Here is a 24,231-nt window from a genome sequence, read left to right on the forward strand (position 1 = left end):
TATGATTTATCACTGTAAACTGAGGGCTGCACAGAGTGATGAAGGTGAAAATGGTTGTCTATTGAATATGTCATATAACCAATAATCTTATTCTGTCTTAGATCTGGTGTAAAAATATATTTGCACGTAACTGTGCACAGCCTAAAGGTTGCAAAATTTTGTTTTAACTGCTCTTATACCTGTAATGATAAGTAATTCTTTGTACTTTTCTCTTTGTCTAGCTGTTTGGATGTTTCTTGGCCTGGGAGACCAGAAACGTGAGCATTCCAGCCCTGAATGACAGCAAGTACATCGGCATGAGTGTGTATAATGTGGGCATCATGTGTATCATCGGGGCAGCGGTGTCCTTCCTGACCCGGGATCAGCCTAATGTGCAGTTCTGCATCGTGGCACTGGTCATCATCTTCTGCAGCACCATCACGCTGTGTCTGGTTTTTGTGCCAAAAGTAAGTACTGCAATGTACGGCCTGATCCAGCCCTATGGGGAAAGAATTGTAGAGGTCAGTGAAAGGCACATTCTGGCATTTGATTTGTGCAAATCCCTAGCAAGTTCACCTGAATATAATTGAGAGCAGTGCTTACTTTGCATCCCTTGGAGCTCTCTGGAAATAAACACACTGAAATTTGAAAGACTGCAAAGATTCCACTCTCCCTCTAAACAAATACGTCCTACACAGAATCAATGCCAGGATCTCAACAGTATGTCTTTGTCCTCTCTCTTTTGTTAGTTTATCACAATGCGTACAAACCCGGATGCTGCCACACAGAACCGGAGGTTAAAGTTCACCCAGAACCAGAAGAAGGAAGATTCCAAAACGTCCACCTCAGTAACCAGTGTTAACCAGGCCAACACTTCCCGTCTGGATGGATTACAGTCAGACAACCACCGCCTCCGAATGAGAATTACAGAGGTGATTGAAGTCAATCATAAATTACAAAATTATTAAATTCTTAGAATGACAATCTACTTTAAACATTAACTAAAATGATGCTAAAAAATTACTAATACACCACCATGCAGATTAAAGGGGATTTATAATTTTATAATATTATTTTATTCCCTCTAAATTATATATTAATGCTGTGAAGAAAAATAACTGATACAGGTAAACAAAAATATATTCAGCAAATCAAAATGTGTATATTAGATTATAAGTATAAATATAAATTAAGACAAATATATTATCATATCAAGACTATTAAATATTTTTTGGGGAGAAAAATTGTGCAGTTTTGTTTTGATTTGTGATATCAATTAATGTTTTTCTACTTAAGGTATTTTAGAGTAATGAAACATAACTGTATGTTTTACATTTTTTGCATTTCAAAATTGTGATTTTTTTTTTCATGAACCAGGAATTAAATGGTTAAATAAAGATTTTTTGATTTTGTGTTACAGCTGGATAAGGAACTGGAAGAGGTGACCATGCAACTCCAGGACACTCCAGAAAAGACTCCATACATTAAACAAAACCACTACCAAGATGTCAACAATATTCTGAGCATACGCAATTTCACTGATGGCAAAGGTAAGAAAAGTGGATATCAAACCTCGTGTTCCTCACCTGTCGATCACACACAGCTGTCAGTCTGTGACTCATTTCAGTATGTGACACTCTTTTCCTCTGTTACTGTCACCCAGAGAAAAAGAATAATTTATTGGAGTGTTATACATTATTCACCCCAAAACATGTCAAGGTGAAGTGGCATATAAGTTGCAAGTTCTGACTCAGTTTTCAGCTGAATCCACCACTGACATCTTGATGGAAAGGCAGCTTTCTGAACATCATGCCTTTGTTTTCAGATGGAGAGAAATCTCTGAAGAACCACTTAGAGCAGAAACCCCAGGCTCAGTGGGGATCCATGGATCCTTCTAGGATAAGCAGAGGTCCACTAGAAGACATCAACTCACCAGAACAGTAAGTTTACACATCGGCATACACAGTGTGCCAAAAACCAGTTTGAACACCTAAAAATCTATGAATTAAAGGGGTCATATGATGTTGCTAAAAATAACATTATTTTGTGTATTTGGTGTAATGAAATGTGTTTATGCGGTTTAAGGTTCAAAAAACACATTATTTTCCACATATACATTATTGTATAATGTACATTATTGTTTCTCCTCTATGCCCCGCCTTTCTGAAACGCGTCGATTTTTACAAAGGGTGGGCTTGAGAACAGCGCAGCCGGTGGATTTGACGAAGGAGCGTCCGGCGGGCTTGCGGCAACAAACATGTGATGACCCCAGGCTGGACTCCGCTTCGTCCACGGTGAAAGCCGATCCGGCGATCCACAGCGTAAAGTTGATGTATTTCCTCAGCGACCAGCACGGATCAGGTCCAGGCATGACGAAGCGGATATCATCCTCTTTTGGAAGGCCAAACAAAGTAGTTTCGCTTTCACAACGAAACACACAGCGCCTTCACGACATGGCGACGGCAGCAACAACAATACTACAGCGAGAATAAAAGTTACACCTTCTTTCTTTGCGTGAACATTTGGGCGGCGTTATGCAAATCTTCCCACATAGAGAGGTAGACATGTGGGGGCATGTTCGAACGAGCCGTTTTAGGTAGGCGTGGTTGACTCTTAACTTTTATAAAGAATATCTCTTTGGATTTGAGACTTTAGTCTTTGCAACTTTACAGATCTTCTTTATGCACCAAGAGCTTGTACCACTCCAAAGAGAAAGGAAAAATTGAAATCGCATCATATGACCCCTTTAAAAAAAATAAAAATCAGGCCGTGGAATTCATTAAGATATTTAGAACCACAAGCACAATTTCCAAACATAAATTTTGACAAAATATTTGCTAGTTTCTAAATGATAAAACATTAGACATTCAGTCATTCATTCATTCATTAATTCAATGAAATCAAAATTACATTTTAGAGTCTATCTTGTTTAAAGGGATAGTTCATCCAAAAATGAAAATTACCCCATGATTTACTCACCCTCAAGCCATCCTAGGTGTATATGATTTTCTTCTTTCAGACGAATACAATCAGAGTTATATAAAAAAATGTTCTGGCTCTTCCAAGCTTTATAATGGCAGTGAATGAGGGTTGAGATTTTGAAGCCCAAAAAAAGTGCATACATCCATCATAAAAAGTTTACTTCATAAACCATAATCTCTAGCTTCTGCTTACTGTCGTACGTGCGTTCACATCGGATGACGTAGGATGCATAGCGTAAACTCCGGTGAGAATATGCTAGTCTTGCGAAAACCAAGTTTTGTTTACACTGAAGGAAAACCAGTTTCCTCTTGGCTTATATCGAAAATCTCTGACATTTTTCTTTATAAATCCTAGTTTTGTATTAATTTGTGACCGGTGTTTTGTTTTGCTCTCTCCTCTGTGCTTCCGCGTTCGTCACTCTCACCCGAGCTTACGCTACGCCTACGTCATACATCATCCACTGAAATGCCACTCATGTACTATGAGCTATTTAAAAACAGGGGAAATGCATTAACACAGGGAAATAATAAAAAAGTTATTTCGTGGTTCTTTCTTTCAGGGTCTTGATTGTCTAAATAGGACAGAGGAAAAAAGAGAGAGAAGAGGGGGTGAGGGGGAGCTGTGGTTACATAACATGTGATTTCTAGTGAGAGTGGAAGGCACTGGACCCTGAAAATAGACAGGAGAGTAGAATTAGAGGACTACAGGCCATCCTAGCACATGAATGTCTGATTGTAAAGAGAAGCGATACTGCAGTGTGTCACTGTTCATCAAACACACACACACTTACCCCAGTAGCTGATGGTCCCTTGACCCTGCTAAATAACACCATCTCTGCCATGGGAATATGCAATGAGTAATTTATTGAGCCTGTTCTCTATGTCTACAGTAAAGTCTACAGTTTTAGTTTAATGACATCTACATTTTTATTTTTTGTTTTTGCAAGTGAACCTGCAACATCTGACTAATCTGTTAATAATGTTAATTATTTCTAAACACAGAAGACATTTTCCTTAATTGATGTATGAAATTAATATTTAATTGAAAGTAATAACTCAAAGAGACTCCAATCGTAAAACCAATCGTGAGAGGTGTGGTGTGTGCACTTTATATAACTGCCATTTGGCTTCTGTAATTGATTTAAAAGGCTCCGGCCTCTTGGGGTGCACTTTGAATCTGACACAAGACAGGAATGAAATGGACTTTACTTCAGCTGATCCACACAGTCAGGTACATACTTTACCACAAGAACAAGCACAGTCCATAACCCTTCACTAGCAACTATTTTTAACATTGATAATAATAAAAAAAAATCCTTTGATTACTAAATCAGCATATTAGAATGATTTCTGAAGGATCATGTGACACTGAAGACAGGAGAAAAACATAAAAAAATCCTACCAACCCCAAACTTTTGAGCAGTAGTGTAGGTCCAGATGGTGTAGTTAAAAAGAGACTAAAGAGGTCATGCTAACCAGCTAAACCTTGAACCCATAACTGAGAGTATGTGGCAAAGTCACTGCTGGCTTAAATGTGCTATGTGACTATGTGATATAATTATAAATGAACTTCTGTTACATGCATGCAAGAGTGTCCCCACTGTTAAGCACCCAATCACAAAAGAGTTTTGTATAACAACCATTTGTGGTTTGTTTTCGCAGCATACAGCGCAGGCTGTCCCTGCAGCTGCCGATCCTGCATCACGCCTATCTGCCCTCCATAGGAGGGGTGGACGCGAGCTGCAGCAGTCCCACGAGCAGCCCAGCCTCCAGCCCACACCACAGACACATGCCCCCCTCCTACAGGGTGATGGTGTCCGGCCTGTGAGGCCTGCCGCCTGCGCTGCACTCCGAAGAAGCGATCAGCTTTTTTATTTTAAGACAGACTGAGCAATATCAGCGGTTCAACAGAAGCGTGTGAGCAACCCAGGGGGGTCCAACTCTTCATGCATTCGTGACCCCCCCCTCCCACCATCCATGGCCACATCAGAGCAGAACTGATCTTTCAGGCTAGGAGGGAGGTGACCGGATATCCTCACATGGCAACCCAACCCAGACTCCCATCCTCTCGGTCCCGTCACCTCCCGTTCCTAACTCGATGGACTCAACGCCCCCCACCCCCCTAAACAGCAGTGTGGATCAACGGAGGACAGGAGCTGTAGCCTTGCCTGGTAAAAAAAAGAGATGCTTCTGCCGGCAGCCTTTCCACGTTATCCGTGCACATCGGTTCTGCTGGAACTTGCGGGAAATGGGCAGCGTATGTGACCGAGGACTCCACCTCTTTATTCACCACGTCAACAGCCATGTAAATACCATATTCCAACATCAAAGTGAGCTTTGAATATGCTGTGAAATGAATTATTCTGATGAAGCCTGGTGCTCGGAGAACTTTACAAACAGCCGACGAACCAGGAAGAGACACGTACGCCGTTGCAACCGGTATGAATTTGTTGTATTGCTTCAGTGTCCCAATGGTGTGAAAAAGTGGTTAATGGTAAATAAGACTATTAGCATCTCAAATTTTTGCTAAAGACAACTAGGAAGTGTTTCAGGGTAACGCGGGCCAACTGTTCTCACCTGGATAGACGTGTACCGCATATTGTCTTTCTTCAAAAAACAGCTAGCATCATGTTGGCCTATCCTGGTATCAGAGTATCAAAAGTACTACTTCGATTTATCGCAAGTAATGTCACGTTAGAGGTTGCGCATGTGCGACCTCAAAGAGCCACAGGTCCAGCCGAAAGGGACATAAGAGACGAAACCGGCGATTTTAGAGGGTCAGTCTTCCATTACAGCCGAGCGAGTTGATCCTGCATATTGGGACTGAAACACAGATGCAGCCCTATGCTTGGGATGTACGATAGCCGACACGTGACCGGTTGTTACAGAACAAGAAGACTCACAATTTGCGATAATAACAGGGAAGTGGTACGCCATGCAGAGCAAAACCAAAATATCCTCACAGAAAGCTGCGAGGTTACACAAAAGAAGCGGTCCACACAGCAAGACAGAAGAACAATATTGTATTAAACAGTGGGACTGAAAAATTAGCACAAGTGTAATTAACTTAATAAGAGCAAGTCATGTATGAACAAAGCCTCGTTTTGACCTTCCGGTGCAGTCTCTCAGTTTACCCGCCCTCTGTTTATTTCTTGTTTTTTTCTTTTTTCTTTTGGTTGATTAAAAACCCAACATGTGTGAATCATCTACGGTTGTAGCTTGGGCTAAAAGGGCTCGGGTAGAGTGTGCGTGTATTTGCCCGTTCCAGGGGAGAAATGGCAGAAAGGTCCGCCCCAGTATCAGAGTGACATTGTGAAATACATCACCTAGCTCTTAGCAACAGTGAAATTACCTCATAGTTGCTATAGAAATGTTACTGTGTGCAGTGAACTTTGCACAATGACTTGCAGAGATAGGGAGCATCAGCTAGAGCTGGTGTCATGCTACTTTTCTAAATCTGGAAATGTACTCAAAATATGAATTATCGGAAATAAGCTACGTATCATCCATATCAAAGGCAAGAATTTGTTTCAGCTGATATCTCACCGTCGGTGTCTTGGTTTTAGTTTCTGTCAGATTTGTTACTGTAACGTGTGTCTTACTGGAGCCTGATGGACCATATTGTGTCAACCGGGTGACAAAAACAGTGACAGCACATATGATCCATATGAAGCCAATGCATCGAGAATTTCTTTAACTTGTGACTTCCTTCTGTATAGCTGTTATCTAGTGATAACGTGACATTCATGGGTATTTATTGTCTCATTTGGGAAAGCAGAAGGAGATTGAAACACAACAGAGGTGCGTTTGCTAACAGCAGTTGTCATAGTACCTCACGCTCACTAATGAGTCACGATGACAAAGACCTTTAAATACAAGACCACAAACAGATACGCAAAAATCCCAAACCGCCACGGGAGCTTGTCTTAGTATGACAGCCACGACCTAGACTGACGTTTCTAATGCACGAGGAGTTTTTCAGTACACGGAGGCGATTGTCTACATTTTGACTTGACTTTTGCAGCTTATGACTATGACTGAGTTTTCACTCTGACTATAATATAATCGGCTCTTATTTCCAAGTTAATTTCAACATTGTTTATTCTTCAATGTCTTTATGATATGTTGTTTGGCACGTTCAGCAGTCAGTATCCCACAATATGAAACATTGTTGGTACATGTAAACACTAACATCTAATGTCCAATATTAGAGAAAAAACACATCAGAAAATGATGTACATTGGACATTACAAATCAAGGTATCGAATTTATTTGCATACTGACTTTATTTGTTCATTGTTTCTCATTGCCTTTTAACCTCCTGTTAAAAGTTGTTACGGTAATAACCTACAATAATGTTCATTAATATTTCATTAACAGATTAATTCATTCTCATTGAAAAAATGTGTATATGTACTGTCATTAACTGATGATCTGTTATAAAAATATATATTAAAATGTATATTTTTATGGAGCGATGGAGGGTAATAAGCAACAATGAAAATGAAGTGTTAACAATTCAGCTCAGAGAATCAGTAGAAGTAAAAGGGCTAGCTCACATTTACATATTGTATTTAATTTAAAAACCTTACATACAGTATATGGCATATAGTTACAGTATACTCTCAATACAACCTTTTAAAATTAATTAAATAAATGCATAATTTCATACTTAAACTTGATGTCATAAAATAGGCAGATACTGAAATCCACTGGTCCTATTTTATCTTCAGGCTGCTGGTTACTGAGGTTTTAAACTTCCAGCCATAAATAGGAACTTTAGTATTCAAATCAAAAATAATAATCATCCAAAGGAGCAACTCATATCTATTTTAAATAAATGTCTTTTAGACTGAAATTGGAGTGAATGAGATGTTTACAAGTTATCTGCTCAAGGAGAGGGCATGATTCATTACTCTACTTTTAAATCATAATGATGACCATAATATTAATTAGTCCAGGCTACGGAAGCCTGATGAAATGTAATTATTAACAAGAGATTATCAAGAGATTATAAAAATTGTATTCAGAGTAATCATACAGTAAAGTATGTATACATAATGTATGAGATTTATTAAAAAATTATTTATTTTTTAATCTTTCATGCATGTTATCCTATGCATACTTTATAGATATCATTTTGCAAATAATTTTACTCAATCATTTCTGACAAATGCACAACATAATAATTATAAAAGTGGCAATAATACGCTCATTCTAACTGTATAGATAAGTATATTTACAGTATGTTCTTGATGGTGCATTAAGCTGGAAAGAAGGATCATATCCTAAATATGTTTTACACTACCTGTAATTTTGGTGTATAGTTATGACATTAATGTTGACATTGCACAGGAATTCATCAGTCATGGGGATCATGCTTCTCTGTACAATCCTAACTACTGTCTTACACGTTGAAGTGTACTAAAAACAAACATAAAGACATTCAGAGTGTACCATGCACCACAAACTGTTCTTTTAAAAATGGAAAGGTAAACACTGGTCCGTCTACACAGTATGTATTCATGTCATTACCGTTATGTCAAAAGTGAATCTGTGACGTAGTCTCATTTTAAGGAAATCACTAGAAAAACACAAAAACTGAATAAAGACCAAGGTAGTGCTTTATATGATTTCTATTTGGACATGTTCTATACTGTGGATTCAAATCACTGTGTGTGCATGTGTTTGTGAATCAAGCGAAACACAAGGTTAACCCACTAACACGTTGCTTTTGAAAATGGATCATGGTCAGTGGAATGCACATCTGGTTGTTTAGGACCGTCTTGGCAATAACCTTGGAAATGAAGTCAAGAGCTGATTTGTTGGACATTTAAATCTGTGATGTTAACTACAAAACTGAAAATGATCTAAATGGTGTGTTCTTCTAAAGCAAGAAAACACTCATTTGTGCAGAGATTCAGGAATACAGACTACAAGATTCGAGAAAATTGTTGGGCTGGACTCCATGCGTATTCTGGTGTGAACTGGTCTATCTTTGCATCATGTAACAAACAATAGCAAGGCCTTGTCATCGCCCCAGGAGAATGAACAACCACTTCTAATGTATATAATGTAAACAACTTATTTTTTTCTGTAGAGGTATAATACAATGATAGTGGGGGATGTTACAAATGATGTTAAAAAGACAGAATGTTAGCAGTGAGCGTGTATGTCTGTTTGCCACTGTGTGAAAACGTGCTGTCTACAAGTTTACACATCGCTATACAAACTATTTATTCTGTGCTGGAAGACTTATCGCTCTTTTTTTGTTTTGGTCTTTTTGCTTTATTTAAATTTTTAATTTGTCATCTCTTTTGAGTTCACAAAACTCATCACTGCCCATCAAAAACAAAAAAGAGGAACTCCACAACTATGTTGTTTTGTTTTTCTATACAGTGCTTTTTGGAAGTGTACACTTGTGTGCTCCACTGCTGTACCGTCCCGTGTGTTTGCACTGGCACTGGCACACACACAGACACGCAGGAGCTCTTGAACAAATCAAAGTGGATGTGTTCATTTCATATTTCTTGTACCCTTAAACTGCATGGAAATCATAACATTTTTAATAAATTGCAAAAAAATGTTTTATTAATAAAATTATACAAATTATTCTGTTCATTATTTATCAAGCACCTCATTTGGAAATTAACACGAAATTTACTGACCTCCTTAAAGTCACACACAAATGAATTGTTTACTCACCTTCATGTGGATCCAAACCTGTATGATGTTCTTCAGTTCACTTTATGAATGTGTATGGAAAAAAGAAAAGCATTTAGATTCCTTCATTTTGTATATTAAAACGTTTTATGTAAAAAAAAAAAACCAGTATAATAAAAATAATTTATCTCAAAGCAGCAATATCGCCATATTTATTTTTTTGAGGAATAATGCAATTTTCACAACTAGCAACTTTAAATGGTTCTACGAGTTTTTGTTTATGAAAGTGTTTTCGTAAAGATGTTGCACCAGCTAAACTTTTAGCAAAGAACAGTCCAATTCATACTACGCTTCAATCGCTAGCTTCGTTTGCAATCCAAAAACTAAATATGGCGCTATTGAGTTGAAGGTATTTTATAATTTTACCTATAATTATCTTACAGCTTTCGCTAAGTAAAAATAGTCCATTATATTCACTGATTTTCATGGCAATCAATAAAGATGCAAGATGGCGCCGGTTGAGCTTGAATAAAACGTGAAAATGCATTCCGCGATGTGAAACGAGTAAAAGTAGCGCCGGTTTTGATTACCCGGATTTATGAGACAGCAGAATGCCACGCGATCGACTAATCAGAATCAAGTAACCCACAGAGCGATCCAGATTTAGAACGACATGAGAGGTGAGTAAATTATCTACGACTTTCATTTTTGAGTGAGCTTTCTCGTTAATTCGCTACACTGCAATGTGTTGATCTCTCTCACAAACTTCTACACAACCATAAACCAGAACAGAATGGCAAGGCGGATGAATCTGTAACGAGCAGTGTTGGGGAAAGTTACTTTTAAAAGTAATGCATTACAATATTGCGTTACTCCATAAAAAAGTAACGAATTACGGTACTTAGTTACTTTTTATGGAAAGTAATGCGTTACGTTACTTTTGCGTTAGTTTTAAATCTGGACAGGGCTTGCTTGTTTGTTTATAAAATAAAAAAGTTCTATTTTTGGCAAATATAAAAGCCTTTTCACACCAAAAGTGAAATGAATAAGCCTCAGGCTGAAGGGAAAGTAAATTTACGTCCGTACAGGAAAGAAAGAAATTTCAACACACTTCAGCAATAAAAAAAGACACACAAATGTTTGTCTAGAGTAATTTTTGCTTATTAGTATGATTGAACTGGATCATCGAAGGTCAGAAGCAAAGCCATTGGTTAATAGAATGGGATTAAATACATAAAGGATATTTGTGTTGTTTAATATTTAATTATTGCAGGTTTACGTCATATTCTGAGCATTTTTTTATTCATTTTGAGGAATACTGAATCTGTTTTTTTATTTTGTGAGTGAGATTAATTAATGCATATTCATATTTATTTTAGAACTACAGTAACATCTTCTGATTTCTCTCAACATGGGGACAGGAGAGCTGTCAATCAGTAAATTGGAAAAAAAGTAACTCAGATATTCTCTTGTAAATTAAAAAGTAATGTATTACTTTACTAGTTACTTGAAAAAAGTAATCTGATTACGTAACTCACGTTACTTGTAATGCGTTACCCCCACCACTGGTAACGAGCGCCTCTGTACGTTGAGTATAATGAATTATTGAGAGTGCAGGGACTTGATGCCAAACTGGATGCTAAAGGATGAAGCCTTCATGTCACAGTCAGCTTTCCCATTCCATCAAGTGCTCAAATATTTAACATGTCAGTACTCCACAGGACACAGAAGACCTTTTCACTTTTCACAACACAGACTGGGTCAGATGGTGTCCTCAAAAAGCACACAAGGAACCAGCTTACCTCAACAGAACAGATTAAAGAGAGAGTTCACCCAAAAATGAAAATTCTGTCATTAATTACTCATGTTGTTCATCTTTGGAACACAAATTAAGAAATTGATGCAATCCAGAGCTTTCTGACCCTGCATATAGCAAGGGAACTACAACGTTCAAGGCCCAGAAAGGTAGTAAGGACATTGCTGAAATAGTCCATGTGACATCATGTTCAACCTCAGTTTTATGAAGCTACCAGAATATTTTTTGTGTGCAAAGAAAACAAAAATAATGACTTTATTCAACAATTTCTTCTCTTACTGTACATGTCACTGTCCACCGTCATTACGTTTCTGTGCCTTGACCTGTTGTAGTTTCCTTGCTGTCTATGGTGGGTCAGATTTCATCAAAAAATATCTCAATTTATGTTCCGAAGATAAACGAAGGTCTTGTAGGTTTGGAACAATGTGAGGGTGAGTAATTAATGAAAGAATGTAAATTTTTAGCTCATAATTTTTAACGCTTTAAACGTAAGAAATGTTAAAGTTTACCACACCATAATTTTGACGATGTTAAACGAGACTTGACATTGGGAAGTCTGGCCTGGCTTGCAGTCCTTGTTCCAAGGTGTTCATGTCTGATTTTATGAGCCTGTTAATGTGTGTAGCTGAAGTAACAAAATCTGTTCATTGGAAATACTTACATGGTGTCCCTTTCTAGAATTCTTATAAATATAATAGGAAATTTGCAGGGGTTACCATTATGACAGGTTGTCAATTTGCCTATAATCTAGCAAAAACCAAGTTAGAAAGTGATTGCATTACACCATGTTAACAATGTATTAAAGCAATACTTCCAAAACAGTGAGTATTTTTAGCATTTTAGCAGCGCTGTGGTGTCTTGCCAAGTCTAAATTATTTTCTGTGGTAATCGAAAGCATGTCACAGATGCTGTCGATACAACTTAAGTTGAATTGGATCCAGAAAACATTCCTTTAATGTCTCACAAGGATGAATGTCATCTGTTTCAATAAAGGAAGCACTCGATAAAAAGGAGCACTTTTCCTAAATGAAACACATTATTTCTCCAGTGAATGATTCACGCCTGGTGAGTCTATGGCCCTCACGGCTCATTGTACATCTTATCCGAATGCTCATCTGTCCTTCAGGCACTGGAAACGAGAGGATGTGAGCCGGATTTTCTATTCTCTTACTGTCACTTACGGCTGTAGGTTATTACAAGAGGATTTGGCGTTCATGGGATGTGGGGTGCTTTAAAACAGCCAATTGATGTACATTGGACATTACAAATCAAGGTATCGAATTTATTTGCATACTGACTTTATTTGTTCATTGTTTCTCATTGCCTTTTAACCTCCTGTTAAAAGTTGTTACGGTAATAACCTACAATAATGTTCATTAATATTTCATTAACAGATTAATTCATTCTCATTGAAAAAATGTGTATATGTACTGTCATTAACTGATGATCTGTTATAAAAATATATATTAAAATGTATATTTTTATGGAGCGATGGAGGGTAATAAGCAACAATGAAAATGAAGTGTTAACAATTCAGCTCAGAGAATCAGTAGAAGTAAAAGGGCTAGCTCACATTTACATATTGTATTTAATTTAAAAACCTTACATACAGTATATGGCATATAGTTACAGTATACTCTCAATACAACCTTTTAAAATTAATTAAATAAATGCATAATTTCATACTTAAACTTGATGTCATAAAATAGGCAGATACTGAAATCCACTGGTCCTATTTTATCTTCAGGCTGCTGGTTACTGAGGTTTTAAACTTCCAGCCATAAATAGGAACTTTAGTATTCAAATCAAAAATAATAATCATCCAAAGGAGCAACTCATATCTATTTTAAATAAATGTCTTTTAGACTGAAATTGGAGTGAATGAGATGTTTACAAGTTATCTGCTCAAGGAGAGGGCATGATTCATTACTCTACTTTTAAATCATAATGATGACCATAATATTAATTAGTCCAGGCTACGGAAGCCTGATGAAATGTAATTATTAACAAGAGATTATCAAGAGATTATAAAAATTGTATTCAGAGTAATCATACAGTAAAGTATGTATACATAATGTATGAGATTTATTAAAAAATTATTTATTTTTTAATCTTTCATGCATGTTATCCTATGCATACTTTATAGATATCATTTTGCAAATAATTTTACTCAATCATTTCTGACAAATGCACAACATAATAATTATAAAAGTGGCAATAATACGCTCATTCTAACTGTATAGATAAGTATATTTACAGTATGTTCTTGATGGTGCATTAAGCTGGAAAGAAGGATCATATCCTAAATATGTTTTACACTACCTGTAATTTTGGTGTATAGTTATGACATTAATGTTGACATTGCACAGGAATTCATCAGTCATGGGGATCATGCTTCTCTGTACAATCCTAACTACTGTCTTACACGTTGAAGTGTACTAAAAACAAACATAAAGACATTCAGAGTGTACCATGCACCACAAACTGTTCTTTTAAAAATGGAAAGGTAAACACTGGTCCGTCTACACAGTATGTATTCATGTCATTACCGTTATGTCAAAAGTGAATCTGTGACGTAGTCTCATTTTAAGGAAATCACTAGAAAAACACAAAAACTGAATAAAGACCAAGGTAGTGCTTTATATGATTTCTATTTGGACATGTTCTATACTGTGGATTCAAATCACTGTGTGTGCATGTGTTTGTGAATCAAGCGAAACACAAGGTTAACCCACTAACACGTTGCTTTTGAAAATGGATCATGGTCAGTGGAATGCACATCTGGTTGTTTAGGACCGTCTTGGCAATAACCTTGGAAATGAAGTCAAGAGCTGATTTGTTGGACATTTAAATCTGTGATGTTAACTACAAAACTGAAAATGATCTAAATGGTGTGTTCTTCTAAAGCAAGAAAACACTCATTTGTGCAGAGATTCAGGAATACAGACTACAAGATTCGAGAAAATTGTTGGGCTGGACTCCATGCGTATTCTGGTGTGAACTGGTCTATCTTTGCATCATGTAACAAACAATAGCAAGGCCTTGTCATCGCCCCAGGAGAATGAACAACCACTTCTAATGTATATAATGTAAACAACTTATTTTTTTCTGTAGAGGTATAATACAATGATAGTGGGGGATGTTACAAATGATGTTAAAAAGACAGAATGTTAGCAGTGAGCGTGTATGTCTGTTTGCCACTGTGTGAAAACGTGCTGTCTACAAGTTTACACATCGCTATACAAACTATTTATTCTGTGCTGGAAGACTTATCGCTCTTTTTTTGTTTTGGTCTTTTTGCTTTATTTAAATTTTTAATTTGTCATCTCTTTTGAGTTCACAAAACTCATCACTGCCCATCAAAAACAAAAAAGAGGAACTCCACAACTATGTTGTTTTGTTTTTCTATACAGTGCTTTTTGGAAGTGTACACTTGTGTGCTCCACTGCTGTACCGTCCCGTGTGTTTGCACTGGCACTGGCACACACACAGACACGCAGGAGCTCTTGAACAAATCAAAGTGGATGTGTTCATTTCATATTTCTTGTACCCTTAAACTGCATGGAAATCATAACATTTTTAATAAATTGCAAAAAAAATGTTTTATTAATAAAATTATACAAATTATTCTGTTCATTATTTATCAAGCACCTCATTTGGAAATTAACACGAAATTTACTGACCTCCTTAAAGTCACACACAAATGAATTGTTTACTCACCTTCATGTGGATCCAAACCTGTATGATGTTCTTCAGTTCACTTTATGAATGTGTATGGAAAAAAGAAAAGCATTTAGATTCCTTCATTTTGTATATTAAAACGTTTTATGTAAAAAAAAAAAAAACAGTATAATAAAAATAATTTATCTCAAAGCAGCAATATCGCCATATTTATTTTTTTGAGGAATAATGCAATTTTCACAACTCGCAACTTTAAATGGTTCTACGAGTTTTTGTTTATGAAAGTGTTTTCGTAAAGATGTTGCACCAGCTAAACTTTTAGCAAAGAACAGTCCAATTCATACTACACTTCAATCGCTAGCTTCGTTTGCAATCCAAAAACTAAATATGGCGCTATTGAGTTGAAGGTATTTTATAATTTTACCTATAATTATCTTACAGCTTTCGCTAAGTAAAAATAGTCCATTATATTCACTGATTTTCATGGCAATCAATAAAGATGCAAGATGGCGCCGGTTGAGCTTGAATAAAACGTGAAAATGCATTCCGCGATGTGAAACGAGTAAAAGTAGCGCCGGTTTTGATTACCCGGATTTATGAGACAGCAGAATGCCACGCGATCGACTAATCAGAATCAAGTAACCCACAGAGCGATCCAGATTTAGAACGACATGAGAGGTGAGTAAATTATCTACGACTTTCATTTTTGAGTGAGCTTTCTCGTTAATTCGCTACACTGCAATGTGTTGATCTCTCTCACAAACTTCTACACAACCATAAACCAGAACAGAATGGCAAGGCGGATGAATCTGTAACGAGCAGTGTTGGGGAAAGTTACTTTTAAAAGTAATGCATTACAATATTGCGTTACTCCATAAAAAAGTAACGAATTACGGTACTTAGTTACTTTTTATGGAAAGTAATGCGTTACGTTACTTTTGCGTTAGTTTTAAATCTGGACAGGGCTTGCTTGTTTGTTTATAAAATAAAAAAGTTCTATTTTTGGCAAATATAAAAGCCTTTTCACACCAAAAGTGAAATGAATAAGCCTCAGGCTGAAGGGAAAGTAAATTTACGTCCGTACAGGAAAGAAAGAAATTTCAACACACTTCAGCAATAAAAAAAGACACACAAATGTTTGTCTAGAGTAATTTTTGCTTATTAGTATGATTGAACTGGATCATCGAAGGTCAGAAGCAAAGCCATTGGTTAATAGAATGGGATTAAATACATAAAGCATATTTGTGTTGTTTAACATTTAATTATTGCAGGTTTGCGTCATATTGAGAGTGCAGGGACTTGATGCCAAACTGGATGCTAAAGGATGAAGCCTTCATGTCACAGTCAGCTTTCCCATTCCATCAAGTGCTCAAATATTTAACATGTCAGTACTCCACAGGACACAGAAGACCTTTTCACTTTTCACAACACAGACTGGGTCAGATGGTGTCCTCAAAAAGCACACAAGGAACCAGCTTACCTCAACAGAACAGATTAAAGAGAGAGTTCACCCAAAAATGAAAATTCTGTCATTAATTACTCATGTTGTTCATCTTTGGAACACAAATTAAGAAATTGATGCAATCCAGAGCTTTCTGACCCTGCATATAGCAAGGGAACTACAACGTTCAAGGCCCAGAAAGGTAGTAAGGACATTGCTGAAATAGTCCATGTGACATCATGTTCAACCTCAGTTTTATGAAGCTACCAGAATATTTTTTGTGTGCAAAGAAAACAAAAATAATGACTTTATTCAACAATTTCTTCTCTTACTGTACATGTCACTGTCCACCGTCATTACGTTTCTGTGCCTTGACCTGTTGTAGTTTCCTTGCTGTCTATGGTGGGTCAGATTTCATCAAAAAATATCTCAATTTATGTTCCGAAGATAAACGAAGGTCTTGTAGGTTTGGAACAATGTGAGGGTGAGTAATTAATGAAAGAATGTAAATTTTTAGCTCATAATTTTTAACGCTTTAAACGTAAGAAATGTTAAAGTTTACCACACCATAATTTTGACGATGTTAAACGAGACTTGACATTGGGAAGTCTGGCCTGGCTTGCAGTCCTTGTTCCAAGGTGTTCATGTCTGATTTTATGAGCCTGTTAATGTGTGTAGCTGAAGTAACAAAATCTGTTCATTGGAAATACTTACATGGTGTCCCTTTCTAGAATTCTTATAAATATAATAGGAAATTTGCAGGGGTTACCATTATGACAGGTTGTCAATTTGCCTATAATCTAGCAAAAACCAAGTTAGAAAGTGATTGCATTACACCATGTTAACAATGTATTAAAGCAATACTTCCAAAACAGTGAGTATTTTTAGCATTTTAGCAGCGCTGTGGTGTCTTGCCAAGTCTAAATTATTTTCTGTGGTAATCGAAAGCATGTCACAGATGCTGTCGATACAACTTAAGTTGAATTGGATCCAGAAAACATTCCTTTAATGTCTCACAAGGATGAATGTCATCTGTTTCAATAAAGGAAGCACTCGATAAAAAGGAGCACTTTTCCTAAATGAAACACATTATTTCTCCAGTGAATGATTCACGCCTGGTGAGTCTATGGCCCTCACGGCTCATTGTACATCTTATCCGAATGCTCATCTGTCCTTCAGGCACTGGAAACGAGAGGATGTGAGCCGGATTTTCTATTCTCTTACTGTCAGTAAGGCTGTAAGGTTATTACAAGAGGATTTGGCGTTCATGGGATGTGGGGTGCTTTAAAACAGCCAATAAAAGAATTATAGTTAGCTTGAGATAAATCACTACTGTGACATTCCATTACTAGAAAAGAGCCATTTATTACAATACAAAGCATTATGTTTTTTATACATCATAAATAGTATATTAGTTCGTGTTTACAGGACATAAGTAATGGTGCTGAAATTCAAAGAGAAGCTGATTTAAAGAAATTAGAAAACTGCTCCCAGAATCCCCCATGAAAAACGCCACACATTTTGCCGCACTGGCCAGCTGAAGCCTTCACAGCAGTTCATTCGTACAGAATATCAGCTGGACGCACTGCAGATGATCACCAGAGGCGGCATGAAGTCACAGGGCTGATATTTTGATGTTGAAGATTTTGACGACATGGTCGGCACCAGCGCTGGCTAGCTGAACCCAAGCTCGCTCTTCGTTCCCGCCATGGCCTGCCCGACCCGGCCTCGGCCTCCAGCGCAGCCTCTTCACCGTCAGAGTGTGAGACTGACTGTGATGGGTGGTTAAGGAAAGCCACAAGCACAACGTTGATTCAAGGCAACACAAATCTCCCCTCTCACACTGTCTGGATGCCTCTGCCGCCCCATTTCACTTCAACTCTGCCTGTCCAAATACTTCCAGGGGTGAATATACACTTGCCAATTTCAAAAGTAATACAGGCAGACGAATAAACACATGAAATCAATCTTGCTTTTCAGAACTTACTGCAATACATGGTCAATTTTTACTTCTTGTACTTCTAAGATGAGTGACTTCTGGGTAAGAGATACGTGTAAGTGCCTACACAGATGGTTTATCAATTACACCTACAGAAGGAGCGAGTTTAGCCAGTCAGGACTCAATCCACTGTGGGGGAGAGAGAGATAGCTAGCAAGAGGGCTCGGTGCGAACAGAATGCACAACACGGCCTGCCCTCTCTCTGACACCTCATTCTCTCTCTTCACGGATCAATGCGAAACCTGCCCACGGGAGTCCCCGTATCAACCTGAAGCTTCTCCCGAGCAGCGTGGGCCAGCTCACTGCTAAGAGGAAGACTGTGAAACTCGGGAGATTATTTATAGGGGCTTATGAGGCATTTTAACAGTTCTTAATTATTTTTGACTAAACAGCTTTGAAGAATCTGCTTGCTTCTGTCAAATTTTCTGTGCCGACTTAAAAAAAAAATCTAATTGCGATTGTGATAAAAACGCTTCAGGTGTGCTGTACTTGTTTGTAGCGTTGCACAATTCGGCCATTTTTTTGTGATTGCATATCATTAAAATAAAATTACATATAAAATAAAACATTTAATTATTACTTTTATTAGATTTATGATTATTATTATCTTTGAATAAAAATATAAAACAAGAAAAAAAAATACTATTCCAATAATTCAAAAAATGTAAATGACAGTAAAACTACTAATGTTAATGTATTTGGGAGTGAAAAGAGGTTTTGCTTTTGGATTGGTCTTATTTTGAGAAGCAGAGCAAATTATGCTTTAAAAATAGATTTACGAAGAATTTTTTTTCTTCAAATATCCACAAACATATTAAAGCAAAACATCAATTTTGATTTCACAAGTTCTTAGTTTTAGTTATGTGGATGTAGATTCTGTGCAGGCCTACCAATCACACTTCTGAGCTAGACCTACCTACCAATCTTAATCATCAGCCTACCAATCAATCAAAATCAAACTCACCATTTCAGGATTATTAAAGAGTGGAGAGAAGAATATGAGTGGGGAAAAAGGATACCAAGCATCAGTTTCTCCACATCTGCTCCAGTCTGCTCCAGAAGACAAATCCTCTGATGGCCTCCATTTATACAACACAATTTTCCCATTCTCTAGACCTACAGCCAGCAAATAACTACACAAATACAAGTATAATTCAATATTTGTCCTAGACACATCACATTAATTCTAATGATGGTGTCACAAGATCACAGGTAACAGAATAAACGTTACCTCTGGTCTGAACAGAGATATGGACAGATAGACACAGCAGTAGCTGAATCTCCGACATCCAGAACAGAGGAGCAGGGGGTCACGCTTTCACCCTCACATTCACCGACACGGACTCCAGAGCCACAATGACCCCAGATGATTACCTACAAAAACACAACAAGGTCAGATGTCAAAGCTCAGACCGCAGGAAAGAGTTGGACTTAAAAACGCTGCATGCAGTCCTTTTTCAATCATTAAAAATGTTTTACACAAAGAATTATCAGTATCAGTTGCTCAACAGCAGCGGTCACATCATGGGGGTAGACGCGTTGAAATCTCATGACCAGCTAAATACTACTTTCTTTATTTTTGCGTTGCCCCAGTTATTGGAATTTTTAGCTTTCTACAATGAGTATCGATAACTGAAAACTTTCACGTGTTGCTGCATTCACACCACTATGTGGCCATCCAAACGACTGTCATGCCAACCAGTCCAACAACATTTGCTAAATGCATGTTAAACTGGACCTACCTTCTTGTCTCGACTTGATGTCACAAAGTACTTGCTGTCAGAGCTCCAGTCACATGACCAAATAATACGTGCGTGAACCGCTGTGTCCTTACTAGTGTTTGCGTAGAGAGAAAAGCTTGACTCTGAGGAAGAAAAAATAAAACTGTAAAACATAAAAATACAAGACACCATATTCACAACTGTATTTAGCTTAAAAAGGTAGTTTACGCGAAAAGGAAATTCTTTCATTAATTACTCGCCCTCATGTCGTTCCAAACCCATAAGACCTTTGTTCATCTTCAGAACACAAATTAAGATATTTTTAATTAAATCAGAGAGCTTTCTTACCCTGCATAGACAGCAACGGAACTACCACAGAATTCTCGTAGCTTCATAACATTATGGTTGAACCACTGATGTCACATTGACTATTTTAACAATGTCTTTACTACCTTTCTGGGCCTTGAATGTGTCAGTTGCATTGCTGTTTATGCAGAGTCAGAAAGCTCTTGGATTTAATTAAAAATATCTTAATTTGTGTTCTGAAGATGAAAGAAGGTCTTATGGGTTTGGAACGACATGAGGGCGAGTAATTAATGACAGAATTCTCATTTTTGGGTGAAATATCCCTTTAATTTATTACTAAATTCCATTACTAAATTCCATTTTAGTCCACTGAGATATTCTGCTCAAATAAAAGTGTAATACAGCCAGTCTGTTTTCTTTCACACCGTTGTTTGTGCTACAACTAAATTTGTGAGCAAACAATGCGAGTTGACATTCTCTTAATTTATGCTTATGTGAAAGAGCAGTAATTCAATAATTTTGATTATTATTCATGATTATATTTTTGTCCAAAATAATAGTGATTAACTGTTTAACCATTATCGTGCAACTCTACCTCAATGTTTTTTGTAATTTCTCTAGACTGAGTTTGTGGTCACCCACAGTCCAGCTATCGAGGTCAACGCACCCTGGTGACGCCACCTTGACCAGTAACCCTCTCCATCCGCATGCCCCAAACAAACCAACACACTCGCCTCTGCTAATTAAAGCTTAAGCAACCACGGCTGGCCAGCCACAGACTGGAGAGTCTTAAATCATTAACCAGAAACACAAAAGAGAGGGAGTCCGACAAATGGAGAGAGGGCGGCAGGGGAGGCAACTTGTCTTTGTGATAGAGATTTCTCCACACATGGCACCGTTCCACCACCATGCTGGGCTGTTCTCTGATCAGCTGTGACACTGACTAACCTCTCCACATCTGCGGCATACAGGCTGTGATTAATACCAGCCTCAACGAGAACGGACTGCAACGTGCCTCGGCCCTCAGAAGCCGGCAATGCCTCGGACACGTCAGAAAATAGAGAAAGAAAAACAGACGCTCCTGTGGTTACCTTGTGTCAACAGTGATTTAGCGGTGTATGCTCAGAATACACATTAATACTGCATGGCCATTGGGAGGCGCTAGCTTACGCTTGCCAAATGCCAGGAGAATCTTACAGTGAACGAACATCAGCAGTCCACAAACTTATATTGTTGACAAAGAAAAATGGAGGAAGGTAAAAGCTGTCTTTGAGTAAAGAGGTCTATAAACCCTGGAGGAAGCTGTTAGCTTTCGCATTCATCTTATAGGATATTACTTCTCAGGTGGGTTGGTTTACGTAGGCTTGTACAATTAATCAAAATAAAAACAAAACTGCAATATGATTCACAGTCTCGGAGCGGGTCAGCTCGGTTTGCGCAAACTCATGTACGTTATGTGCATACAATGTGCATTTGGGAATGCAATATGCGCCAACCACCTTACCCATCTTTTTTTTGTATATATTTATTTTGGCCATTTTTTTTACTTTTATTTTTTTTACTTATCTTATTAGTATAGGGCAGTGTAGAAGTGACAGGAAGTGAAGTGGGAGACAGAGAGAGGGGGGCAGGATCAGAAAAGGTCCTCAAGCTGGGATTCGAACTCGAGACACCTTAGCGCAACGACGCTAAAGGCTATCAGTGCCAAACCCTTCCAAATTTTTTATTGAGAAATCGGATGTTGTCAACAAAAGAGAAGCTGTAAGGGCTCCCTGAAGTTTTCACTAATTTAAAAGCTTGATGATTTAACATTTTTGAAAATGAAGAAATTAAGACAGCTATAATTATTAGAATTGTAATTGTGTACAGTTGTACTTTAAAATAAAATTATTAATGTTAGGTTTCTTTTTTTTTTTTACAATGAAATACTATAATAGTAATATTTTAGTTTTATATTTTTATCAATAATTTTTATCATTATTATTATTTTGTAGTCATATTAACAAAATTATGCCAAATTTAGTGTTTTTCTTTTAGTGCACAGCAAAAGTGGAGCTTTTTAAAAATGTATTATTATTAATATTATATTTTCTTAAATACCCATTTTTACTTTACAGTAAAATATTACAATGGTTATATATACAGTATATATATATATATATATATATATATATTCTTATTTAGCAATAATATTTATTAGTTTTTTTTTTGTCAAAATACACTTCTCAACTTGACCACTTGTCTATGAGGACAAAGATGAGGTATAAAATAAGGTAAGAGGGGAGGGGTGCTCACCTGTATCTGAGTCAGGGTTCCCTCGTCTCCATAAGGACCAGGTGCGATCTCGAGAAACGGTGAGCAGAAGGCGTCCATTCGGAGAGAACGCCATCTGAGTGACGGTCAAGCTGTGGCAGGGCAGTGACTGAAGCTGTTTCCAGGAAGTTGTGCTCCACAAAAGAATGGCAGCATGTTCTGGTTTAGAGGCCTGTGACACAAGACACATGTAAATCATGTAGATCTTCTTTTACACCAACATCCAAAAGCAAGATGTTTGTCCTCTTTCTCTGAACCTCAACCGCAGAGCCCCCTGAACATACAGCGTTTGCAGCTCAGCCAGCAGTGGATAAACCTCACGTCCACAGCAAAGTCATCTGAGCCTGCAGGACCCCAGCAGCAGCGCGCCATCAGCTCCACTGAATAAACCTCACAATGTTCACTCGAGCGTGAACAATGGCAGGTGACACGCAGAATGTGCTTTCATTCGGAAGGGCTTTGTGCGTGATCAGCGTGGGTTTGGCAGAACCAAGGGGGCCAGACCGGGACACAAACCAATGATCTCCCTTCAACTGTCTCAGAATGTGTGTCATGCCGGCCGGAGCGCACGTAGGGCTGCCTACCAACCCTGGTCATGTGAGTTCAGTATGCTTTTAATACGACAGGCGGCTCATTACATCAAAAAGAAGCTAAATTAACTTACACACGGATGTCAGGGTCTAAATTGACATGAGCTTGTTAAAATGGCAAATGACTAAATATTCATAGCCACTTAAAGGGATAGTTCACCCAAAAATGAAAATTTGATATTTATCTGCTTACCCCCAGGGCATCCAAGATGTAGGTGACTTTGTTTCTTCAGTAGAACACATATGATGATTTTTAAGTCCAACCGTTGCAGTCTATCAGTCTTATAATGCATGGCAATGGTAACAAAATCTATGAGAGTTAAAAAAAAAAACATGCACAGACAAATTCAAATTAAACCCTGCGGCTCGTGACGACACATTGATGTCCTAAGACACGAAACGATCGGTTTGTGTCAGAAACCGAGCTATTTATATCATATTTTACCTCTAATACACCACTATGTCCAACTGTCTTTGGGCAAGCGCACGGCATCCGGTGCGTGAGGTGTGTACGTGCTCTGGCGTAGTTTACATTAATGGGTGTGTTGATATATCCATCCGAAGAGCAATCAACCATAACTTCAGGCGAGCAGGCTCAGAATTTGGGAATACGTGGAAAGTCACCACTACCGAATGAGTTCGCGCGAGAGAACGTAATCTTTTAGTTTTAAGTCGGTTTGAACAATCCGGATAAGCGCAAGTAAGTACCATTTTGATTAGCCGTCGTACCTACAATGACTG

At 37.7% G+C, this 24,231-nt stretch overlaps 2 protein-coding genes across 4 annotated transcripts in view; one reads left to right on the forward strand and one right to left on the reverse strand.

Moving 5' to 3' along the window:
* Nucleotides 1-8,037, forward strand: part of LOC107556342 (gamma-aminobutyric acid type B receptor subunit 2) — a 269,850-nt gene extending 261,813 nt beyond the window's left edge. The window contains exons 15-19 of the mRNA XM_016239437.1: nucleotides 222-446; nucleotides 729-911; nucleotides 1,400-1,529; nucleotides 1,805-1,919; nucleotides 4,623-8,037. Coding sequence (XP_016094923.1) covers nucleotides 222-446; nucleotides 729-911; nucleotides 1,400-1,529; nucleotides 1,805-1,919; nucleotides 4,623-4,788 — 819 coding nt within the window. The 3' untranslated portion in view covers nucleotides 4,789-8,037. The remainder of the gene's footprint in view (nucleotides 1-221; nucleotides 447-728; nucleotides 912-1,399; nucleotides 1,530-1,804; nucleotides 1,920-4,622) is intronic.
* Nucleotides 8,038-17,864: 9,827 nt separating this feature from the next.
* The window catches only part of LOC107556343 (elongator complex protein 2), a 22,344-nt gene continuing 15,977 nt past the window's right edge, over nucleotides 17,865-24,231 (reverse strand). For 2 of the 3 annotated variants that reach the window (XM_016239440.1, XM_016239439.1), the window contains exons 15-19: nucleotides 22,883-23,072; nucleotides 20,303-20,424; nucleotides 19,792-19,934; nucleotides 19,580-19,693; nucleotides 17,874-18,333 (exon numbers count right to left, since the gene is read on the reverse strand). In XM_016239440.1, the coding sequence (XP_016094926.1) occupies nucleotides 18,177-18,333; nucleotides 19,580-19,693; nucleotides 19,792-19,934; nucleotides 20,303-20,424; nucleotides 22,883-23,072 (726 nt within the window). In that variant the 3' untranslated portion in view covers nucleotides 17,874-18,176. Of the gene's footprint in view, nucleotides 18,334-19,579; nucleotides 19,694-19,791; nucleotides 19,935-20,302; nucleotides 20,425-22,882; nucleotides 23,073-24,231 lie in introns of all 3 variants that reach the window. The other variant, XM_016239438.1, reaches the window with a different exon arrangement.

Source organism: Sinocyclocheilus grahami, unplaced genomic scaffold (genome assembly GCF_001515645.1).
Source record: "Sinocyclocheilus grahami isolate Dianchi unplaced genomic scaffold, SAMN03320097.WGS_v1.1 scaffold565.1, whole genome shotgun sequence".
In the NCBI taxonomy this organism is placed as follows: Eukaryota; Metazoa; Chordata; class Actinopteri; order Cypriniformes; family Cyprinidae; genus Sinocyclocheilus; species Sinocyclocheilus grahami.